Here is an 18,910-nt window from a genome sequence, read left to right on the forward strand (position 1 = left end):
TTTAGCATGTAGCTAGATTTGACAAATCATGAGGAGTTTCAAGTTTTTGTAAAGCTTTTATATTTGATTAAGATGTGTCATTCCCTTATTTGAGTACTTGTGTTGTTAAAATTTACTACCTCATTTCGTTTAATTTATTATCTTATTTTTCTTTTAATTAAAACTAATATACATAAGTTAAACTTATCTCTAAAATAAGTAGATTAATTCCAATTGTCATATCAGTATAGAGGTAGAATTAATATTTGAAGTTTATCTATTCAAAATTTTAATCTTTTAAATCGAAGTAAATCCAATCGAATCTATAACTGAAATGTTAGCTCCGCCCAATTATGTCAATGTCATTACATTTATAACTTGATTTTGACAATTCCAATAACCCACGTGGCACATGTTGTTTAGCCAGAAGGACTATTTATTGGCAACTATCAATCTTCATGTCAAGATTCCCACATATATAAATTCACATGGTAAAGTCACCAAAATGTTGGGAAAATTATATGATTGATCAAAGTTAGGGATGAATTGTGAAAAGGCAAAAAAAAATCCAAATTTTTCCTTCTAATAAGATGTTTGGATCAAATGTATTTATATCATCATTTAAAGAAGTTGTGTAGAGGTTTGACCTGCTATTGATAATCAAAGAAAAATTTGTATCGTTAAAAGTTTAAAATATTAGTTATCGTCAAAACAATTTTTTCTTCATTAAAATTTTGAATCAAATTCAGACCATTTCACATAGCTTAAGGTCAAACTCTTCATAAATTTCAGTTGTGCTCATATAGTCATATTATTTATCGTAAGAATTTGACATAATCTTTCTCCACCCCTTTTTTATCACTTTCAAATCAAATTTCGACTTGCAGTAATATAAACCACATCATTTCATTATTCTTCTTCTATTTAACTATTTTCCCTTTGTAAGAAACTAACTCTCGCGTATTGAAAAGCTTTGTCCTTAGTAAATAATAATATATTCAGATTAAATTTAAAAAGACATAAGTATATTTTAACCTAAATTATTTATAAAGGGCAAATTTAAATTAGCTTGCGAAAATTCAAGAGCAAATTTGACATCTTACTTTCCTTTAATGAGAGTCGACTCTCTGTAAAATACTCGTTTAGTCGATGACTTTCAAACGCAAAAAAAAAAAACAAATAAATATGTGGACATTGCAAAAAATGGCCAAATTATGGCATGTGGCTGATAATACAACCAATTTATTATATACAGTAGACTTAATAGGTGACACGTAGTGCACTAAAAGTTGTACAAAGTGCTTAGAGATGGGGACATTGCAATATGTGGCCAAAATATAATTTCCACAAAGTGAAAGACATATGTCTTTTTTATTATAAAATGGAAAAAATAAATGAAGAGGCATCTGACCATTGATATGTACAATGAACTAAAGTGAATTAAAATAGTGTTGGTGATGCCTACTTTGGCTTTTGTATAAACCCTACTGTCCCTCTAGATATTCCAATTCCAATTCCATTATCATCTCGATAGGGTTGTGGTGGACTGATAAATACTCATCATTCTTAATTAGAGGTTTCAAGTTTGCGTCCTCTTAGATACAAAATTACTTTTGTTAGGGAGCGTTTTATCTCCAACGTGAGACTTTTCGGCGCAAATCCAAATTAATTAGTAAATGATAATTAAATAAATTATAAGAAAATAATAAAAATTCGAAATTAGGTTAAATTTGAACGAATTGATCAGTTATAATTTATTATTTAACTCATCTCAGCCTAAGTAATCATTGAATATGTTAACGATTCATTCATTTTCCAACTCGTGTTATTTTGAGCTATCAAAATTTAATTCAACTCACTTATTTAATACCATTTTCGATATGGAAAATTCTAATGGTGGTAAACTTACCTTTTTAGGGAAGTAGTGTTAATGAGTTGTTCATCAAACTTGGACCTTTTGTAGAAGTTACAAAATACAATAATTAACAAGGTGAATAGTGAAAAAATGAAATGGATGCTACCATTATTATTTCTTGATTAGGACTTGATTTTGGAGCTAATTAAGATGTGATTAGTAATTAATAGGATCATATATTGTATGAGATTCATACATTGAACCAAATCTTAGTTGGATATAAAGTTTGACAATTCACATGCTTGTCCACACTTCAATTAGTTGGGAAATAAATAGATATAGATTGATAAGTTACCTTGTCCAAAGGTAACTTTCACTTAAAGATTTTCAGGTGCAACCAACTACTATGTAGAACAATTGACATTAAATGCTTATTATTGTCAAAATATAATATCACCTGATCGAAAATTATGAAATCTCACATTTAAATTTCAGTAAAACAAAATATTAAAATGATTTTTTTTTGGACCCAGGATAACTCACAATCGATACAACCTCTGCTCTTTGGGGTGAGTATTCTGTGCGTGGTGAGCACACTTTGTGCACACTGGGTAAACTCCTGTAATAGCCAGCAAACCACACAGGTGATGTATACCGTACTAGGCAGACTCTATGCGACAGGCTTGACTCAGAAGGCATTGAGGGGGGATTGATACCGGGTCATCCGTGTGGATAACCACCCTCCAAATCAACTGAGTCATCCTGACGGACAAAAAAACTATTTCTTTTAATATTTTCAAATATTAAAATTTTAAATTTCACGAGAGAAACTTCAGAACATTTCCTGAAATTTTATTCGAAAAAAATTGAAATTCTAAAACAATGACTAATTTTTAAAGATATGAAGAAAAAGTAACTAATAAATCTTACTTCTACTAAAATAATATTGCAAATGAGCCAAACAATATGCAACATATGGTAGGTATGGGAGCTTTGATTAATCAAATTACTTTATTTTTTTAATTGAATTTTTTAGTATTTTTCCTAATGATAAAGGTCATCCTTTCTTACTTCACTTGGTTGAGTGGGTCATGAATAAACATTTTAAAAATTGGATAATTATTGTCTTCCTTTCTGGTTTGGGAAACTAATGACCGCTCTTTTACTTAAAGAGGCTAAAACATAAAAAAGAGTGACGTGTTCTATTATAAACGCTTCATTAATTAAACATTAAAAAATTAAAGTAAGAATTAATTATATTTTTTTTCTTGAAAAAAGACAAGAACTTATGTAGCTAATGAAATAAATTATCAATTAAAGGATTGGATTAGATTTTGTCTTTTGGTTTCTCCTTAAACATAGATTTTTTATTTATTTATTAGAAATTTTGGGTGGAGAAAAAGGAATAAAAGAACAAAAAAAAGTAGTAGTTGATTTTGCAAGTTTGGAAATTGTTTTAAAAATAGCTCGATTAATAAATGGTACAGAAATTCCTGATTAATGTCTCATAAAAGAATCGGTAAATATAAAATAGAATGAATTCAATTTAAAAATAAAATAATCAGTATATTGTGATCCAGATTCCAGAAGAACATACATGAATCGAAAAAATAACTTTCCTCGTAGGAAAATGGATGCACGCTAGAGGTTTAATTATTTTAAAATTGAAATATTGGTGAAATAATTGGAAGCTAACAACCTCTCATGACCTCTTGAGTAAACTTAAGTTGCAAGAAAATAAAAATCTAACAATATATATGAACCAAACTCAAATTATAATCAAGCAATTAGACATTTTTTTTTGTCATTCTCATCAACCCTCATATAATATAGTTATATATTTGCCATCAAGTAGCACTTCTAAACTAAAAAAGGGTCTTTCCAACACAAAAAAAAAAAGACAAACTTCTAAATTTTCACACTAAAAAATAATTATTTATAATTGCATATAATAAGCTCAATCAATTACCTAAATAAAATACAACTTGATATAGTAACCTCGTTGAACAACATTAGAGAATTTACTTATAAATCGTGGTGATATGTAAGTTAAAATCTTTTTTATTTTTAATTAGAAGTTTCAGATTGAAATCTTGAATTTTTCTTTTTGTTGGAAACCGCCATCAGAAATAGCCAAATAAACATTACAATACACAAATACAAATACAAATTTAATTAGATTTTAATATGAATATTAATTACATAACGAAAAATAAAAAAAGTATTGTTTACCACGCACCAAACACACAATAAATTACTCTCTTTGTATTTATTTTAGTAAAAATCAAAGGAGTTACGTTCTATCACATTATTTTTCAAACTATTTGAGCGTTCTAAAATAAAAAAATATATACTTCTAATTAAAGCTTTCTTAAAAATTATGTCGGATCAACGCGGAAAATTAGTAAGTGAAATATTAACAAGTGTACCAATAAGAAAGGTGACACGTATAAAAATAAAATTATATGGCACGTGTCTCTTTTATGCGGCAGGTGCACGGGATATGAGAGAAAAAAAGTACATACTAATATCTAATCTTGTGAAAAAAGAGATTAAAAAAATTAAAAAGATATGAAAACGAATCGGTATTCGAGCGACCGAATCTAAGGCACTATTTGGAATTGCCTCTTTCTGAGATAATAATTGAAAATATTTTTAAATTTCACGTAAATTATTAATTTAATTTTAAAATACGTATGTACTTGATTAATTGAACTTACATACATTTTTTATCTTGTTTTATGAGTGAAATACATTTCTAAATTCTCGTCAAATTTAAGGGTTCTCAACACTTCTTTCAGTTTTTCATTAAAAGTATCACGCTCATGTAGGAGTATATTATGACGCAAATCAAAGGTATATATAAATTCAATTAGTCAAATAGATAAATATTTTTAAAGTTGTCAATAAATCGAAAATGAAACTAATCATTCACGTCAAATTCAGGGTCACTTTCAATATTTCACTCTACAGCTTTTTAAATTTTATCCTCATCACTCTATTGTGAGATTAATCCAAATTAGAATATGCACCAATTGTTTTAAAGTTCGTCAATCTAAAAGCTTTTCAATCTTTTTTTTTTTTTTTAAATCCGTACTTATTAGTATGCTCTCGAAATTCAATCGAGATGTCATTAACACACATCCCTATCGAGATTCAGTATCCTCTCCATTGTACTAAAGGAAAGTCAAAATTCTGATATTATATTTATTACGATCCAAATTCATTGCACATATTGTTTGATTATTACAAATAATACGTACAAAAAAATTTATCACTCTAACACGACAACACTCAATCTTAAAACGTTTGGACCATGGGAACTTATAATATATATATTATCAAATATAATTATTATCGAGCTCTTTTTACGGTGTCTTTATCTAAATTTTATGGCTAAGTTTTAAAATTTTCCAGCTTAGCAATTTTTGGCATCATACTCTCATGACTAGAAACGTGGCACTTATTTGAAGGGACCACGTAAGAACTCAAAAATCCAAACCCACGCGCTATACCCTGCGAGTGGTAAAGAACCAAAAATATCTAAGAAGCAGGGTGATGACGTGGACCAATCAAATAAAAAAGACCATCATTGTGGTCCCCTTTTAGCACAACCATTAAAAATATCATGTAACCCTACAAATAATCTCCACGTACCACATTGTTATTAATTTATTAATATTAATAGTACTTTTTCTTTTATTGGTTCTTGGAAGTCTGAATCAGTTACCCGCTTTGAAGTCCTACTAATACGTTTCGCTACGAAAAACACATTTTAGGAGTGATTCAATTTCGATAACTCAAATTCATACCTCTAATTAGGGATTTATATAAGGAATACTTATAGAAGTAGAGCTCGAATATTACATATAAGTTTGATTGAACTTGATAAATTCAGTTCAAATTGTGTATTTATAATAAAAATTCTACTATAAATGTGTAAAAGTCAAATTACTAATATCAATATTAATTTTAGAAGCCAAACATAATGGTCATTTAATATGCAAGATAAGATAAATAAGAATATCGTATTGCATTATTTTATCCATCATGAAATAAAATAATAAAATTAATATTTTTGCTTTGCTTCTAAGTCGTACTTACCGATTCATCATTTTTTATTATTATAAACATTATTAATGTAAAAAAAATTTAATTATATCATTGTTTTAATCAATAATATTTATTTATGAACTCTTTTAAAAAATAAATTTATCATTTTAAAAATAAGATAAATTACTTGTTACTACGCTAAGTGAGTAAATAGTTCCTTGTATTAAAAAAAAAATTCTATATAAAACCATATCCCTTACATTTACATATTCCTCTACAACCACTACGACTGCCATTGCCATAACCTTCCACAACCGTGAAGCTCCGCCCAACTCCGTTCAATCTCCGACTCGTAAAAACACCGGAAGGAGCTATATATATATATGGGATGGAGGCTAACAATATTATTGCTCCGTTCGTGATGAAAACTTATCAAATGGTGAATGATCCGAAGATTGATGGACTTATAGCTTGGGGAACAGCTAATAACAGTTTCATCGTTGTTGAACCTTTGGATTTCTCTCAACGAATTTTGCCTATTTATTTCAAGCATAACAATTTCTCCAGCTTTGTTCGTCAGCTCAACACTTATGTGAGTATATATTATGTAATTAAATTGTAGTAGCATTTATTGTATGTTTAGAATTGTGAGTTTTGAATCTGATATATGTATTGCATATCGCGAAAATACTGGATTCAGTTGAAATTGATTGATAATAGGCTTGAAGAATGAAATAATTTAGTTTGAGTTTTTTGGTATTGATTCGAGTTTGTATGAATCTGCAGGGATTCAGAAAAGTGGATCCAGATAAGTGGGAATTTGCAAATGAATGGTTTCTGAGAGGGCAAACGCATTTGTTGAAGAACATAGTGAGGAAAAAGCACAGTAGAAATTCATGTTCTCAGAAGCAAGATGAGAGTGAAGACGAAGAAATTTTTTCAGAGATTGCCAAATTAAAGCAGGAACAAAAAGTTTTAGATCATGAAGTTGAGAATATGACTAGAAGATTAGAAGCTACAGAGAAGAGGCCACAGCAAATGATGGCTTTTTTGTGTAAAGTTGTTGATGATCCTGAGATTTTACCCAGAATTTTAATGGAGAAAGAGAAATCCAAAAGGCTAAGTTTAACAAATCGTGAGAAGAAAAGGAGACTTATGATTTCGAATTCAACGAGTTGTTCTTCAGTGAAGAGTGAAGATGCAGTAGGGGCAACATCGTCATTTCACTCACCCGACGCGAATTTCGATAAGGATGCGATCTGTCAGTCCTCTCCGTCATCGGGAACTCCGCCGCCGCCGGCGTGGCTAGGTAGTCGGCCAATGATAACTTATGTGCCAGGTACGATACAGTCGATTCGATCTCCTGACGCGAATTTCGATAAGGATACGTTCTATCAATCCTCGCCTTCGTCGGAAACGCCGTCCACGGCGTGGATGAGTCAGCAAAAAGTCGTCATCGGTGGCCGGCCGATGAATATGACTAATGAAGCCTACGGAAGTTGTCCTACTATGTCTAGTACATTGTCAACTGGCTCGTCGGAGAGCGGCGGTTTCACGGCTCCACCAATGGATAACTTTTACGGCTACGACTATGGCGGCGGTGGAGGTGGTGGAGGAGGAGGAACTACGGCGACGGAGGAAGCTAGTCCACCGCCTTATCCATTTTCATTATTCGGTGGTGGATTTTAGTTTAGTTAAAATAAAATGATTTATAATTATGTGAGCTATATTCTATAATAGCTTTTGTAATTATTTTAATTCATTTTTGATAATTTTCCCTTTTAATTATGCAAATATTCTATAAAATATGTAATCTGAAAAAGTGAGACCTCCCCAAGTTAACATTAATTATAGGACTAATAAAAACTAGCTAGGGAATACAGGTTCATTTTTTTAATCTTTGCTTGATAATTTTGCTAATTTTAGCATAATTATGTGTGAAGTTTTTCTTTTTATCATTATCGTTGTTGCTACTACTGTTTCTCTTTTTTTTCCCTTCGAAACGTTATGTATTGTTTATGATTTAATTGACATGTCTTTTTTATTTTCTTATTTTCTTTGTCTTTTTTCTTTTGAGCCTGATAATGTTAAGATATGTTTCTTTCCGGCATATGAATTGATGATAACATATTTTTATAAAACATTTTTCTTATTACGTAGATAAATTAAGAGTAAATTTTAGGTTTAACATACATAAAAATTATATTTGTATGTTATAATTATAGTTTATATAATTGCGCTTCATATCAAACTTTATGTTTGCTATGACTATTAATATGTATATTTCGATATATATATACAAAAAAAATCAAGTGTATAATCTATTTCGATATACATATACAAAAGAATCAATTGTATAATATGTGTTTGTATAAAGCGAGGAAGAGAGAAAGACAAAAGAAAACTGGACAGGAGAAGATCTGTATTTGTATAATTATAAGTGTATAGGATGAAAATATATGTATTTGTATATACAATTTTCTCTCGTTTTATACAAACACAAATGCAATTTATACATTTGTGTTGTATAAAATGAGAGAGGCGATTGAGAGTGGCGAGCGAGATCTAGGAGAGTGGCGAGTGAGATTCTCTGGGGGATAGAGGCAAACGAAAAGATATGTATATATACAGTTTTCTCTCACTTTATACTAACATAATTACATTTTATACATTTGTGTTTGTATAAAAGTGAGAGAGGCGAGGGAGCCAGCGAGAAACGAGAGTGGCGAGCGAGAATTTCAGGGAGAAAGGTGAATTACAACAATTTGCTATGGGTTACAATTAAATCAAATTATGGCTATAACATTTAATTTGAATTAATAGTTTGTTATTTTATACAATTTCTCATAAATTAATCATGTGATGAAATCTGTATCTTTTTTAATTAGGCATAATACATAAACATGCTCTTAACTTGACTTTAACGGATAACTATGCCCTTCAACTTTGAGTGTGCACAAGTATGCACTTAAACTTGTATAATATTTAACAAGTAGACACACATGTCCTACATGACACAATACATGTAGGACGTCACGTATGACACAAATTTTTCATGTAGGGTGCTATGTAGGACGAATGTGTCTATTTGTTCAATTTTATACAGGTTTAAGTGCATACTTGTGTACACCAAAAGTTAAAGGTCATAATTGTCAGCTGACTCCAAATTAAAGATCATGTTTATATAACGACGCAATCTATTCATGAATGTATACGACTTATTTTAGATTATAATTTTTTTCTATTTTAAAATTTTATGTCTAATCAAATTAAATCACGTGAAGATGAATGGGATGGAAGGAGAAGTAGACAAAAATGGTCAGGAGGGGTGGGTGGTCCCTCAGGTAGCAAGAGGGCCAATAACACAACTCATCCAATGAGGGTAAGGCGGTAAGCCATATTATGCAATTAAAATTGCCTCTATGCTCCGTACAATTAGGGGTTTACAAGTCAAATCATAAAGTCAAATCGAATTGATGAATCAAATCAAATAAAAAAAATGATTTGTGGTTTGGTTTGGTTGGTTTGGCGTTGGAAAAAAAAAATCGACCACTCTTGATTTGGTTTGATATTCAAAGAAAAAAAGTCAAATCGAACTCAAATCAAAGCGACATAATATAAATATATTATTTTATTTTATTTATAGATAAAAAATATTATTTATAATCTACTTTGTTAATATATTTTTAGTTAGTTTATAGTTTTCAATGTTTATATAGATTATTTCAAATTTGGGCTTGTAAAACTTTGTAAATATTTTATTTTGTACTAAGATCAGAAATTACAATAATATTATTATAGTTTTTCAAATTCGTAGCTAGCAATTTACTTTGTAAATATTTCTTTTTGTAATCAGTTTGATTGTAGCCTTTGATCTTATTAATTTAACATATTGAACGTTGATATTTCAAAAAATTATATTTTATACTCATGTGAATTGTATCGTCTTTTCGAAGAGTTCTATTCGTTTAATATTTTCTAAGTTTAGCTTATCACACAGGTAAGTGAAAATATATTTGATCTTTTTTTCAAACACCGCATAGTTATAAAAAACGAAAGAACTGACTAAAGCCGAAATTGAAAAACTCGACTTTATGTGGTTTGATTTGGTTTTTAGATTTAATAAACCAACTAATTGATTTAGGTTTTTTTTAATAAAAAACCAAACCTAACCGACCTATGTACACCCCTACATACCATGATGGCAATTGGTAAGGCTCTCACCCATTGGTCACAAATTCAATTAAATAAAGAGCACCTGCCCTATAATGTCCCATACCCAACCCCACTTGCATGTGATGTTCTCCTTTGGTTTTGTCCTCAATTCTTTGGTATTTACTTGGATGTGCAATTAGATTTGATTTGTATCCGCGTAAGATTTGTGTATATTTTATCTTTTTCAGATGTAAGTATATCGTTATTATTTGTTTAATAGTAATCTATACTAGTATATTGTTTATGACATTTTGATTATCAGACGATTTTATTGTTATTCTGGCTACTTTTACGTTGATTCGTGTTTCGATTTTCTCTTCATTGTCTTCTGCTTTATATCGAGATTTATTGTATTTGAGCAGAGGGTCTTTTCAAATCTGTCTCTCTACCTTCACTAGGTAGTGATAAGATTTGCGCACTTTCTAGCCTATCCAGACCTTACTTGTGGAATTTTACTGAATATATTATTGTTGCATGTACGAACTTGTTCCTTAAGTTTTTAACCCAAAAAATGCTTCAACCGTTGATTTTGTATTCATTATAATATACAATATCTTACTTTTTCTCTCATTCTATTGAAGGATTTCCCTAAGGTGCTATGTACATCGACTTGTCTTCTGTCATGAATTTATCTTTTTGTTATAATCTTTTTGTGTCCAATATTTAATGTGACACTCAATTATAATTCAATTTTTCAAAGTGTTTTGAAACGTAAATTGGTTCGATCAAAGACAAATTTACTTTTCAAGATTTTAAGTTCAAATTTCTAATTAATAATTTTTTTAAAAAAAGTACATACTATCTATCACAATCATTATTTTCCCCACTTTACAAGTCCATACACCTCATGCCCACCACATTAATGTCTCTTGAAGAAACAATCTTTTGTTGTCCATCTCATCTACCCTGTTTTCCATTGCCTCTTCTCACAAAACTATCTCATAGTAATAAACTCTCTCCTGGTTAGGGATGTATTCGATACGAAGAAAAATATTTTTAACAAAATATAAGTGAATTATTTATTTATTTATTGGTTTTGACTTATATTGTTTACTTCTCATACTTATTTTCTATTGATGGAACTTTTAAGATTTTTGTCAAATAATTATTTTTTATTTGATTTATGTGATACAACATATTCAATATAGAAGACTAATATATGCGTACCTTATTTCTATTTTCGTGTGGTAGAAAGATTGTTTCAGATAAATATCGACTCAAAAGAAGTATAATTGAAAAAAGCTCACTTATCATTTGTAACTCCAAATTTTAAAAATGCTCTATTCTCCTTTGCAATTTTTTTTATCAAATATAATTTATCTTCAATTTCAACTTCTTAAAATGCAAATAAAATGAAAAATATTCAAAAGTTATGAGCAAACAACTACCTAATATTTGAACAAAAAGGTGTGTGTCTCTCTCTCTCTTTTGGAACTAAATTGGGGGTAGGACTTAAAGAGTAGAAGTATGGGAAGATCATTACAAAGTGGCTAATAGAAGAAAACTCTTACCAACAAATGAAACTTCACATAAACAATCAACTAAGCTATTAAGATTTCTCGATAAAATCGAACTCGTAAACATTTGAGCAAACGACTACTAAATATTTGGACAAAACGGTCTTTTTTTTTTCTTTTTTTTTTTGACTAAATTGGGGGTAGGTGTAGAAGTATGGGAAGATGATTACAAATTGGACAATAGAAGAGAACTCTCACCAATAAAATTAAAGTTCAGACGATCAATCAACAGAGCTACTAAGATTTTCTGATACAATCGAGAATCTAATACCGATATAATGGGAGATCATGTGGTCCCAACTGTTGGGCCGAGTGTCACGTGGATGGGCCCAAATAGAAGATCCGGCACACTTGAAACAAAAGGCAAAAAGGGGCCCAAATGATGGACAAAAGGCATCTCGTCTTTAATCTGTTTTAGGGTATGGGCTGGGCCCAATCAGATGATCATGCGCCCACGTGCCATAGCCTTACTTGGAAGGGCCACGTGTCATGATCCAATGGCCTCAACTAGATGAGTGGTGGATTGTAATAACAAATGTACTCATTTAACTCTAGAGAGTTGCTCGGCTAGTAAATAGCTACTATCACTTTCAATCGCTATGATTATAAGTTCAAGTCATCGAAAAAGCAAAAAAGTGAAAGCTTTGAAATTTTGAGTGGATTATTGAGGCTATTATTAGAAGGCCCAACATTAAATTTGTGAGGATAGAGATATTGCCTTTGATAGTCTATCGATTTAAGTAAAGCATATTAAATAAAGTATGCAAAGCAAATATATAAACAAAGAGAACAATAATAACAACGAATAATGCAATAATTGAAACAAAGGAAACAACAAGTACTACTAAAATTAAAGAATAGGATAGTAAGAAAATAATACTAATATAACTGAAAGGGGAACTAGACACGCTCGACTACATACTAAAGCTCTATCTTAATCTTCAGCTTCCATCTCTTCTTATCTAAGGGCATAGTAAACTGCAAGTGTGGCATATTCAGTCTAATCACTTCTTCCTAAGATTTCTCCGACGTGCCTCTACCTTTCCTTTTACTTATTATAGCTAACGTCTCACACCTCCTTATGGGGTATGGCCCGAACGATCTAAGTTTCACGTTTCTCATGACCTTATCCACAACAGACATTACTCTCATCTTGTCTCGAATAACTTTATTTCTAATATTAATTTTTTTCATATATTCACACATCTATCTCAACATTTTTATTTCCTCCGCTCTCATCTTCTTGAGGCGTGAAACGCGTGGACATTACAAGTTTGAAATTTCCCCATAGAAAAGAGAATAAAATAAAAATGGCAAGAATATACACTTAAAAATTTGTGGTTAGGGGGACAAAAGTAGAGAAAAATGACAAAAGGGTACATGATACGCGCCGCATAATGATTGGAACGAGGTTATAAAGGTCATTGTTGGATCGAAAATGGGAACCATGTGTTTTGCCGTTTAGGCTTTACGTACTAAAACCGTTAACTTAAGTTAAAATAATGTTTTAATTAGTGGTTAATGATGATCCACGAACACTTGGACAATTTTTAACTAAGATTAATCTCCTAATCATAATTAATCACATTTGCTCCAATCTCTACTCCCCACTAGGTTACCTCTTTTGATAATTAAATTATAAATTATTCCTACTTACTTACTTTAGCTTTTTTTAACCTAATATTTTATTCAAAACTAACTATATGTGTCAATGCACTTCTTAATTAAGATATATGTGTTGTTCCAATGATCTTGCTTCAATCAAGAGTTGTCAGGTTATCAACAACTTTTGACCTATTTATCAGGATATCAGATACTTTAATAAAATAAAAAAATAAGGAAAATCTTATTAATTAATGGCACGAGAAATAAATACACAATACAAATAAAAAATTAGAAGAATCTAATTCAAGATTACTTCAACAAAGGTTTATTCCGATTAGCAAACCGACCAATGAGCTTTATATGATGTGTGTTGACCTAATGATTTATGCAACTTTTCGTTATTAGTGAATTTGACTTTCCTTTCATGCGCTTTTAAATTGGGCCAAATGAAAATGATTAAGGCCCAATAGTCAATTTAAAGGGGAAAAAAACAGAATTTTCATTATTGGGGGCTACTTTCAAGGCCCAGAGTCTACATTAGGCTGTGATAAAACCTCCCAAGGCCCAAAACAAGAACGTAATTAGGGCGTGTTCGGTATGAAAGGGAAATATTTTCTTAAAATAATAAGGCGATTACTTAATTATGTCAGCACAAAATATTATCCTAAAATCATTTTTATATAATCCATACAAATACTATGAAAGGTGGTGGTGAGGGGTAGGGATCTAGGGATGGGAGACACCTGGTAGGGGCGAAGGTGGGGTATGTCGGAGGCTCAAGATAATATAATCAAGGGAATATTGTATAAAATAGCAAACTATTAATTCAAATTAAATGTATAACCATAGTTAGATTTAATTGTAACCCGTAGTAAACAATTGTCATTCGCCTTTCTCCCCAGATTTCTCGCTCACCAGTCTCTTCCCCACCTCTCTCACTTTATACAAACACAAATGAATAAAATGCATATGTTTTTGTATAAAGCGAGAGAAAATTGTATATACAAATACATATATTTTCGTCCTATACACTTATAATTATACAAATACAGATTTTGCCCTACCCAATACTCTTTTGCCTTTCTCTCTTTCTCGCTTTATACAAACACAGATTATACCAATGTTTAATTGTGTTGTATAAAGAGAGAGAGAGAGAGAGAGAGAGAGAGAGAGAGAGAGAGATTTTGATATACAAATGTTTTATTTCGATTCAAGTGTATACAAATTCAACTTTTATGCAGATATACAAACACATAAAATTGAATTGAGAGATGCTGCCAGCGATTTATATAAACGAGAGGCTGCCAGCGATTTATACAAATGAGAGACTACCAGCGATTTATACTGATGCACAATTATACAAACTATAGCTATATCATGCAAATATAACTTTTATGTTTGCTAAACCTAAAATTTACTCTATAATCAATCTGGAATGTCACTTGTAAAATTTATTTTCTCTACTTTTATTAGAGAAAAAAATTTCCCCATTTTTTTCTTTTTTTATTGAACACCCTTTAACTCCCTCTTTGTCAAAAACTCAATTCGGTTACTTACTTATGTCAGCACAAAATATTATCCAAAAATCATTTATATATAATCCAAACATGTACTGTGAGAGGCTGGGTGAGGGTAAGGGTCTAGGGATGGGAGCTACTTGGTAGGGGTGAAGATGGGATATGTTGGAGGCTGGAGATAATATAATCAATCTGGAATGTCGCTTGTAGAATTTATTTTCTCTACTTCTATTAGAGAAATTATTTTTCCCATTTTTGTTCTATTTTTATTCAACACCCTTTTACTTACTCTCTGTCAAAAACTCAATTTGATTAATTCAAGTTCATGTTGGATTGGTCACCTAATGAGAAAGCTCCTTGCCTCCAAATATTCAAACGCACAATTTCTGAGTTAAGAGTGGAGCAACTTCATCTTTTTTCATCACATCCTTAAATTGTTCACCAAATAGCCACTTTTCAAATTCTGTAATTGAAAATAGCCACGATCATGGAATTTAAACTGTGCGATTAAAACTTTAGAAACTACTTAGACAATATTAATTTTCAATTTGAGAGATAGAAAAAGTGGCAAACCCGTGCTATTACTAACTTCCTTCCCTCGTTAAACCAAATGACAACAACAACATATTCATCATAATTTCAGTAAGCGAAATTTTGAAAAAATAATATGTACACAAACCTTACTTTTATATTATAAAGATAAATAAACTATTTTCAATAAATCCTCGACTCATTAAACCAAAAAAGTCTAGTTAAAATATTAACCTTCATAAATACTGAACAGTTTCATAGATCTTAGGCAAACAATCTAATTTGCAAACATAGACACTTATATTTAATACACAACCATAATAGGCCTATCTACAAAACAAAGAAACAGACCCCTACTATTAAAAGGCCTCATAGCCCATGTGCTTTTTTCTGCCATTTTTCAGCATTTCAAGCCCCAATAAAATGCCTAACCAATTAATGTAAATCTTAAAAAAAATAACCAAACTTGTCACATTCTTCCATTTGTATTCCATTTTCTGTTTGAATTTTTGAATATAACCTGCATTCAATTACTCAATAAGGAATGTTAATGGAATGTTAACAGAAAAAAAAACCCTATACATACAGACTACAAAATCTATATTCCAAATGTGCCCATTGGTCCTATATCTATGTATATAATGTTACATTGCTTTCAAGTGCTCAGAAAAAAAGGCAATACAGTTAAAATTTTGTAGGCTGTAAGTCTGAATTTGTTTTTCTTTTTCATTTTCTTTCTATCTTGTTATTTTTTATGTCATATTTTTTCTTAAAAATCCTGCTTCAAAAATATTTCTCTTAACTCGAAAATTTATCGAAAACAATCTCTCTATAACATATAAATAGTGATGAAGTCAGCGTACATCTTACTCTTTATAGACTTCACTTGTAATATTACACTGGATATGTTATAGTTGTTTGCAAGTAAGCAAAAAACAGTTCTAATTAGTGTATTAATTTATTTTGTATCTTGCTATTTTGCTGTCATATTTTCATCTGCAATCATGTTTTGAAATTAAAAAAATTAAACTGAATGTCTATCAAAAATTATTTCTCTACCCCCACAAACGTAAGGGTAATTGTACATCCTACCATTTGGAGACTCCATTTGTTTGTGATATTACAGTGAGTATGTTGTAGTTGAATTTTGTAAATCTGCCAAAAAATAAATCTAAGTATATCACTATATTTTGTTTCATTTACTTTGTATTTTGTTATTTTTTTTAAATTATTTTTTGCAATCCTGCTTCGGATTTTTTTTAGCCGAAGCATTATCAGAAACAATCTTTCTACATCCATGATGATAAAAGTAAAATTTGCGTATAATTTATTCTTTCCAGATTTCATTTATTATATTACACTGAGTATATTATTATTATTGGTAAGTCTGCAAAGATTTATTACTGTATTATTTTTTTGAGTTAATGATTTTGGTATCATTCTCTCTGAAGCTGTTAAAAAGTATTTCATGACAGTATTTCTAATTCCATTGTGTCTTCTTTTTCATTTGTAGTTTTATAGAAAAAAATGACCACTACTATAGCTATTGCAGAAGTAGCACCTTTTAATTAATTTCTTGAAGCAGACTTTTCAGTTTCTTATTGTAAAGTGGTCAAAAATGACATGTCATTTTCTAATCTTTGTGGTAGTGGAAACTGGCAAAATTTTGTATTTTCACAACCTTAGCTTCGTTAGTTCAAACATTTCAAATTATTTGGCTTATCTATTTTTCCAAAAAAGAAACAAAAGTATTTTTAGTTTATGTCACTACTCTATTGTATGATTTAATTAAGTTATATATGTTAATAGCGTAATTAGTAGCAGATGATGTTGCCAAAATTTTATTAAGGGGTTCAAATAATGAAGAAGTAAACATATGAGAAAGCTAAGAGGATTTATTATATTGATCGACTATATATATAGAAAAAATAATTTAAATATTATATATATAGTATAATTTTCCATCGGAGGAATTCAAATGAATATCCTTGCACCCAAGTGATTTCGCTCCCGGACGTAATATTTTCAACACTATCTATGTTATTTAACGTGTTATAATATGTTACTTACTATTTCCTAGATATTCAGTCAATTTTATTAAGTAGAGTTCTTGGACATTCTTGGTTTACCATTTCTAAACTCAGAAATTTAAAATCCTGTAGAAAAATGAATATAATTGGTATAATTTAAAATTCAAATATCTTAAACTATCTCAACAACTAAAATACCTAACAAAAATTGAAATTTCAAATTTATCTTAAATTAGACAACTTATTTTGCTAAAAATTACTGTAGTAACTAAAAGCAAACTTCAACACTCTTCCTTTGTTTTAGTTACTGCAATTGAAAAGAATGATCATTCTTAATTTCTGCTTTAATAGTTAATGCGCGATTTTTTTTTATTGTTTTTGAACTTGCAAAATTTGATTTTGTGCTTCAAATGTAGTAGTTTATTTGAAATAGCTTTAATTTGAACTTTTCTAGAATTAGTAGGGAGAGATTGTAAGAGTTTTTCTTCCATCACATCGCATATCACATAGGTTTCAAAATATGATTTCATAGACCAAATTTGATAGTTTTGGTATATGAAAAATTTTGGGGCATTCAAAGAGAGATTGTTGCTAACCATTATTTTTGGTTAAAAATTGGTTGAGAAAAACATGTGTGTTGAAAAAATCATGGGTAGAAAAAGTAACTCAAACGGGTTAAAAGGGTAGCCCTTACGGGTTAAAAATGGTATGTTAGTTCTTTGGAAGATTTCACAGATTCCATAAGATCAATGAAGCTGTTAATACCACTGTTGGTGATTTTAAAAAATGGGGCATCAAAAAGAATTAATTGAAATGTCTCTCAATGGATTGAAATGCCTTTCAGTAGTAACTAAAAGCAAACTTCAACGTATTTTGATAAAGTTAGATCGGTAAAGACTTGTAGCAAAAATTAATAATTAGCAGCATGTATGTGTGTATGTATGAGTACCGTGAAAAAAAGTTATTTTCCAATACTCCACTTTGATTCTTATTGTCAAAATCCTTTTAACATATCTTAAATGTTTGATAAATTTAACGTTAGGATTTTATCGAATTTATAGCAAGAATTATAGTTTCGCAATTTCGCCCTAAAGAAAAAGAGTCAATACAAAAACAAGGAAGAAAATAAAATTAAAAAAAGAAAGAAGGAAAATTACATAGACAGAACCAAAATTTAAAATTTATTAGTTCAAGATCTTTTTAAAAAAAATGATAACAAGTTTTTAAATTCTGAAATAAATTATTTATATTAATTAAATTAAATTTTAAAATAATTATAAAAATTTATTTAAAATTATTAAATTTTATCGAATTCATAATTAGAATTGCAGCTCTGCCCTAAAGAGGAAGAGTCAATACTTTTCAAATAACTCAATTATTCGTGGAGCGTTGTGTGTTTATTGATTTTGACTTGTAATGTTAAATGCCATCCTTTTGTTTTATAATATGTCATTTGCCCTACAATAATTGAAAGTTTAATGAGCATTCAAATCAAATAATTTAACGCATTTATTAATTAGTACTATTCATTTATTTATTAATTGATAAGTAATCATTAACAAATACCTATTCAAAAATTGAATGATAATCATTGATTATTTTTTTTAA

The 18,910-nt window shown here is 29.8% G+C and overlaps 1 protein-coding gene across 1 annotated transcript; it reads left to right on the forward strand.

Moving 5' to 3' along the window:
- Nucleotides 1-6,113: 6,113 nt before the first annotated feature.
- On the forward strand, nt 6,114-7,918 carry LOC125811463 (heat stress transcription factor C-1). Its single transcript, XM_049490959.1, has 2 exons — nt 6,114-6,479; nt 6,674-7,918. The coding sequence occupies exons 1-2, from the start codon at nt 6,276-6,278 to the stop codon at nt 7,574-7,576; spliced, it is 1,107 nt and encodes a 368-aa protein (XP_049346916.1). The 5' UTR covers nt 6,114-6,275; the 3' UTR covers nt 7,577-7,918.
- Nucleotides 7,919-18,910: the final 10,992 nt, after the last annotated feature.

The sequence above is a fragment of the Solanum verrucosum genome, unplaced genomic scaffold (assembly GCF_900185275.1).
Source record: "Solanum verrucosum unplaced genomic scaffold, falcon-dt-bn FXZP01000238.1, whole genome shotgun sequence".
Taxonomy (NCBI): Eukaryota; Viridiplantae; Streptophyta; class Magnoliopsida; order Solanales; family Solanaceae; genus Solanum; species Solanum verrucosum.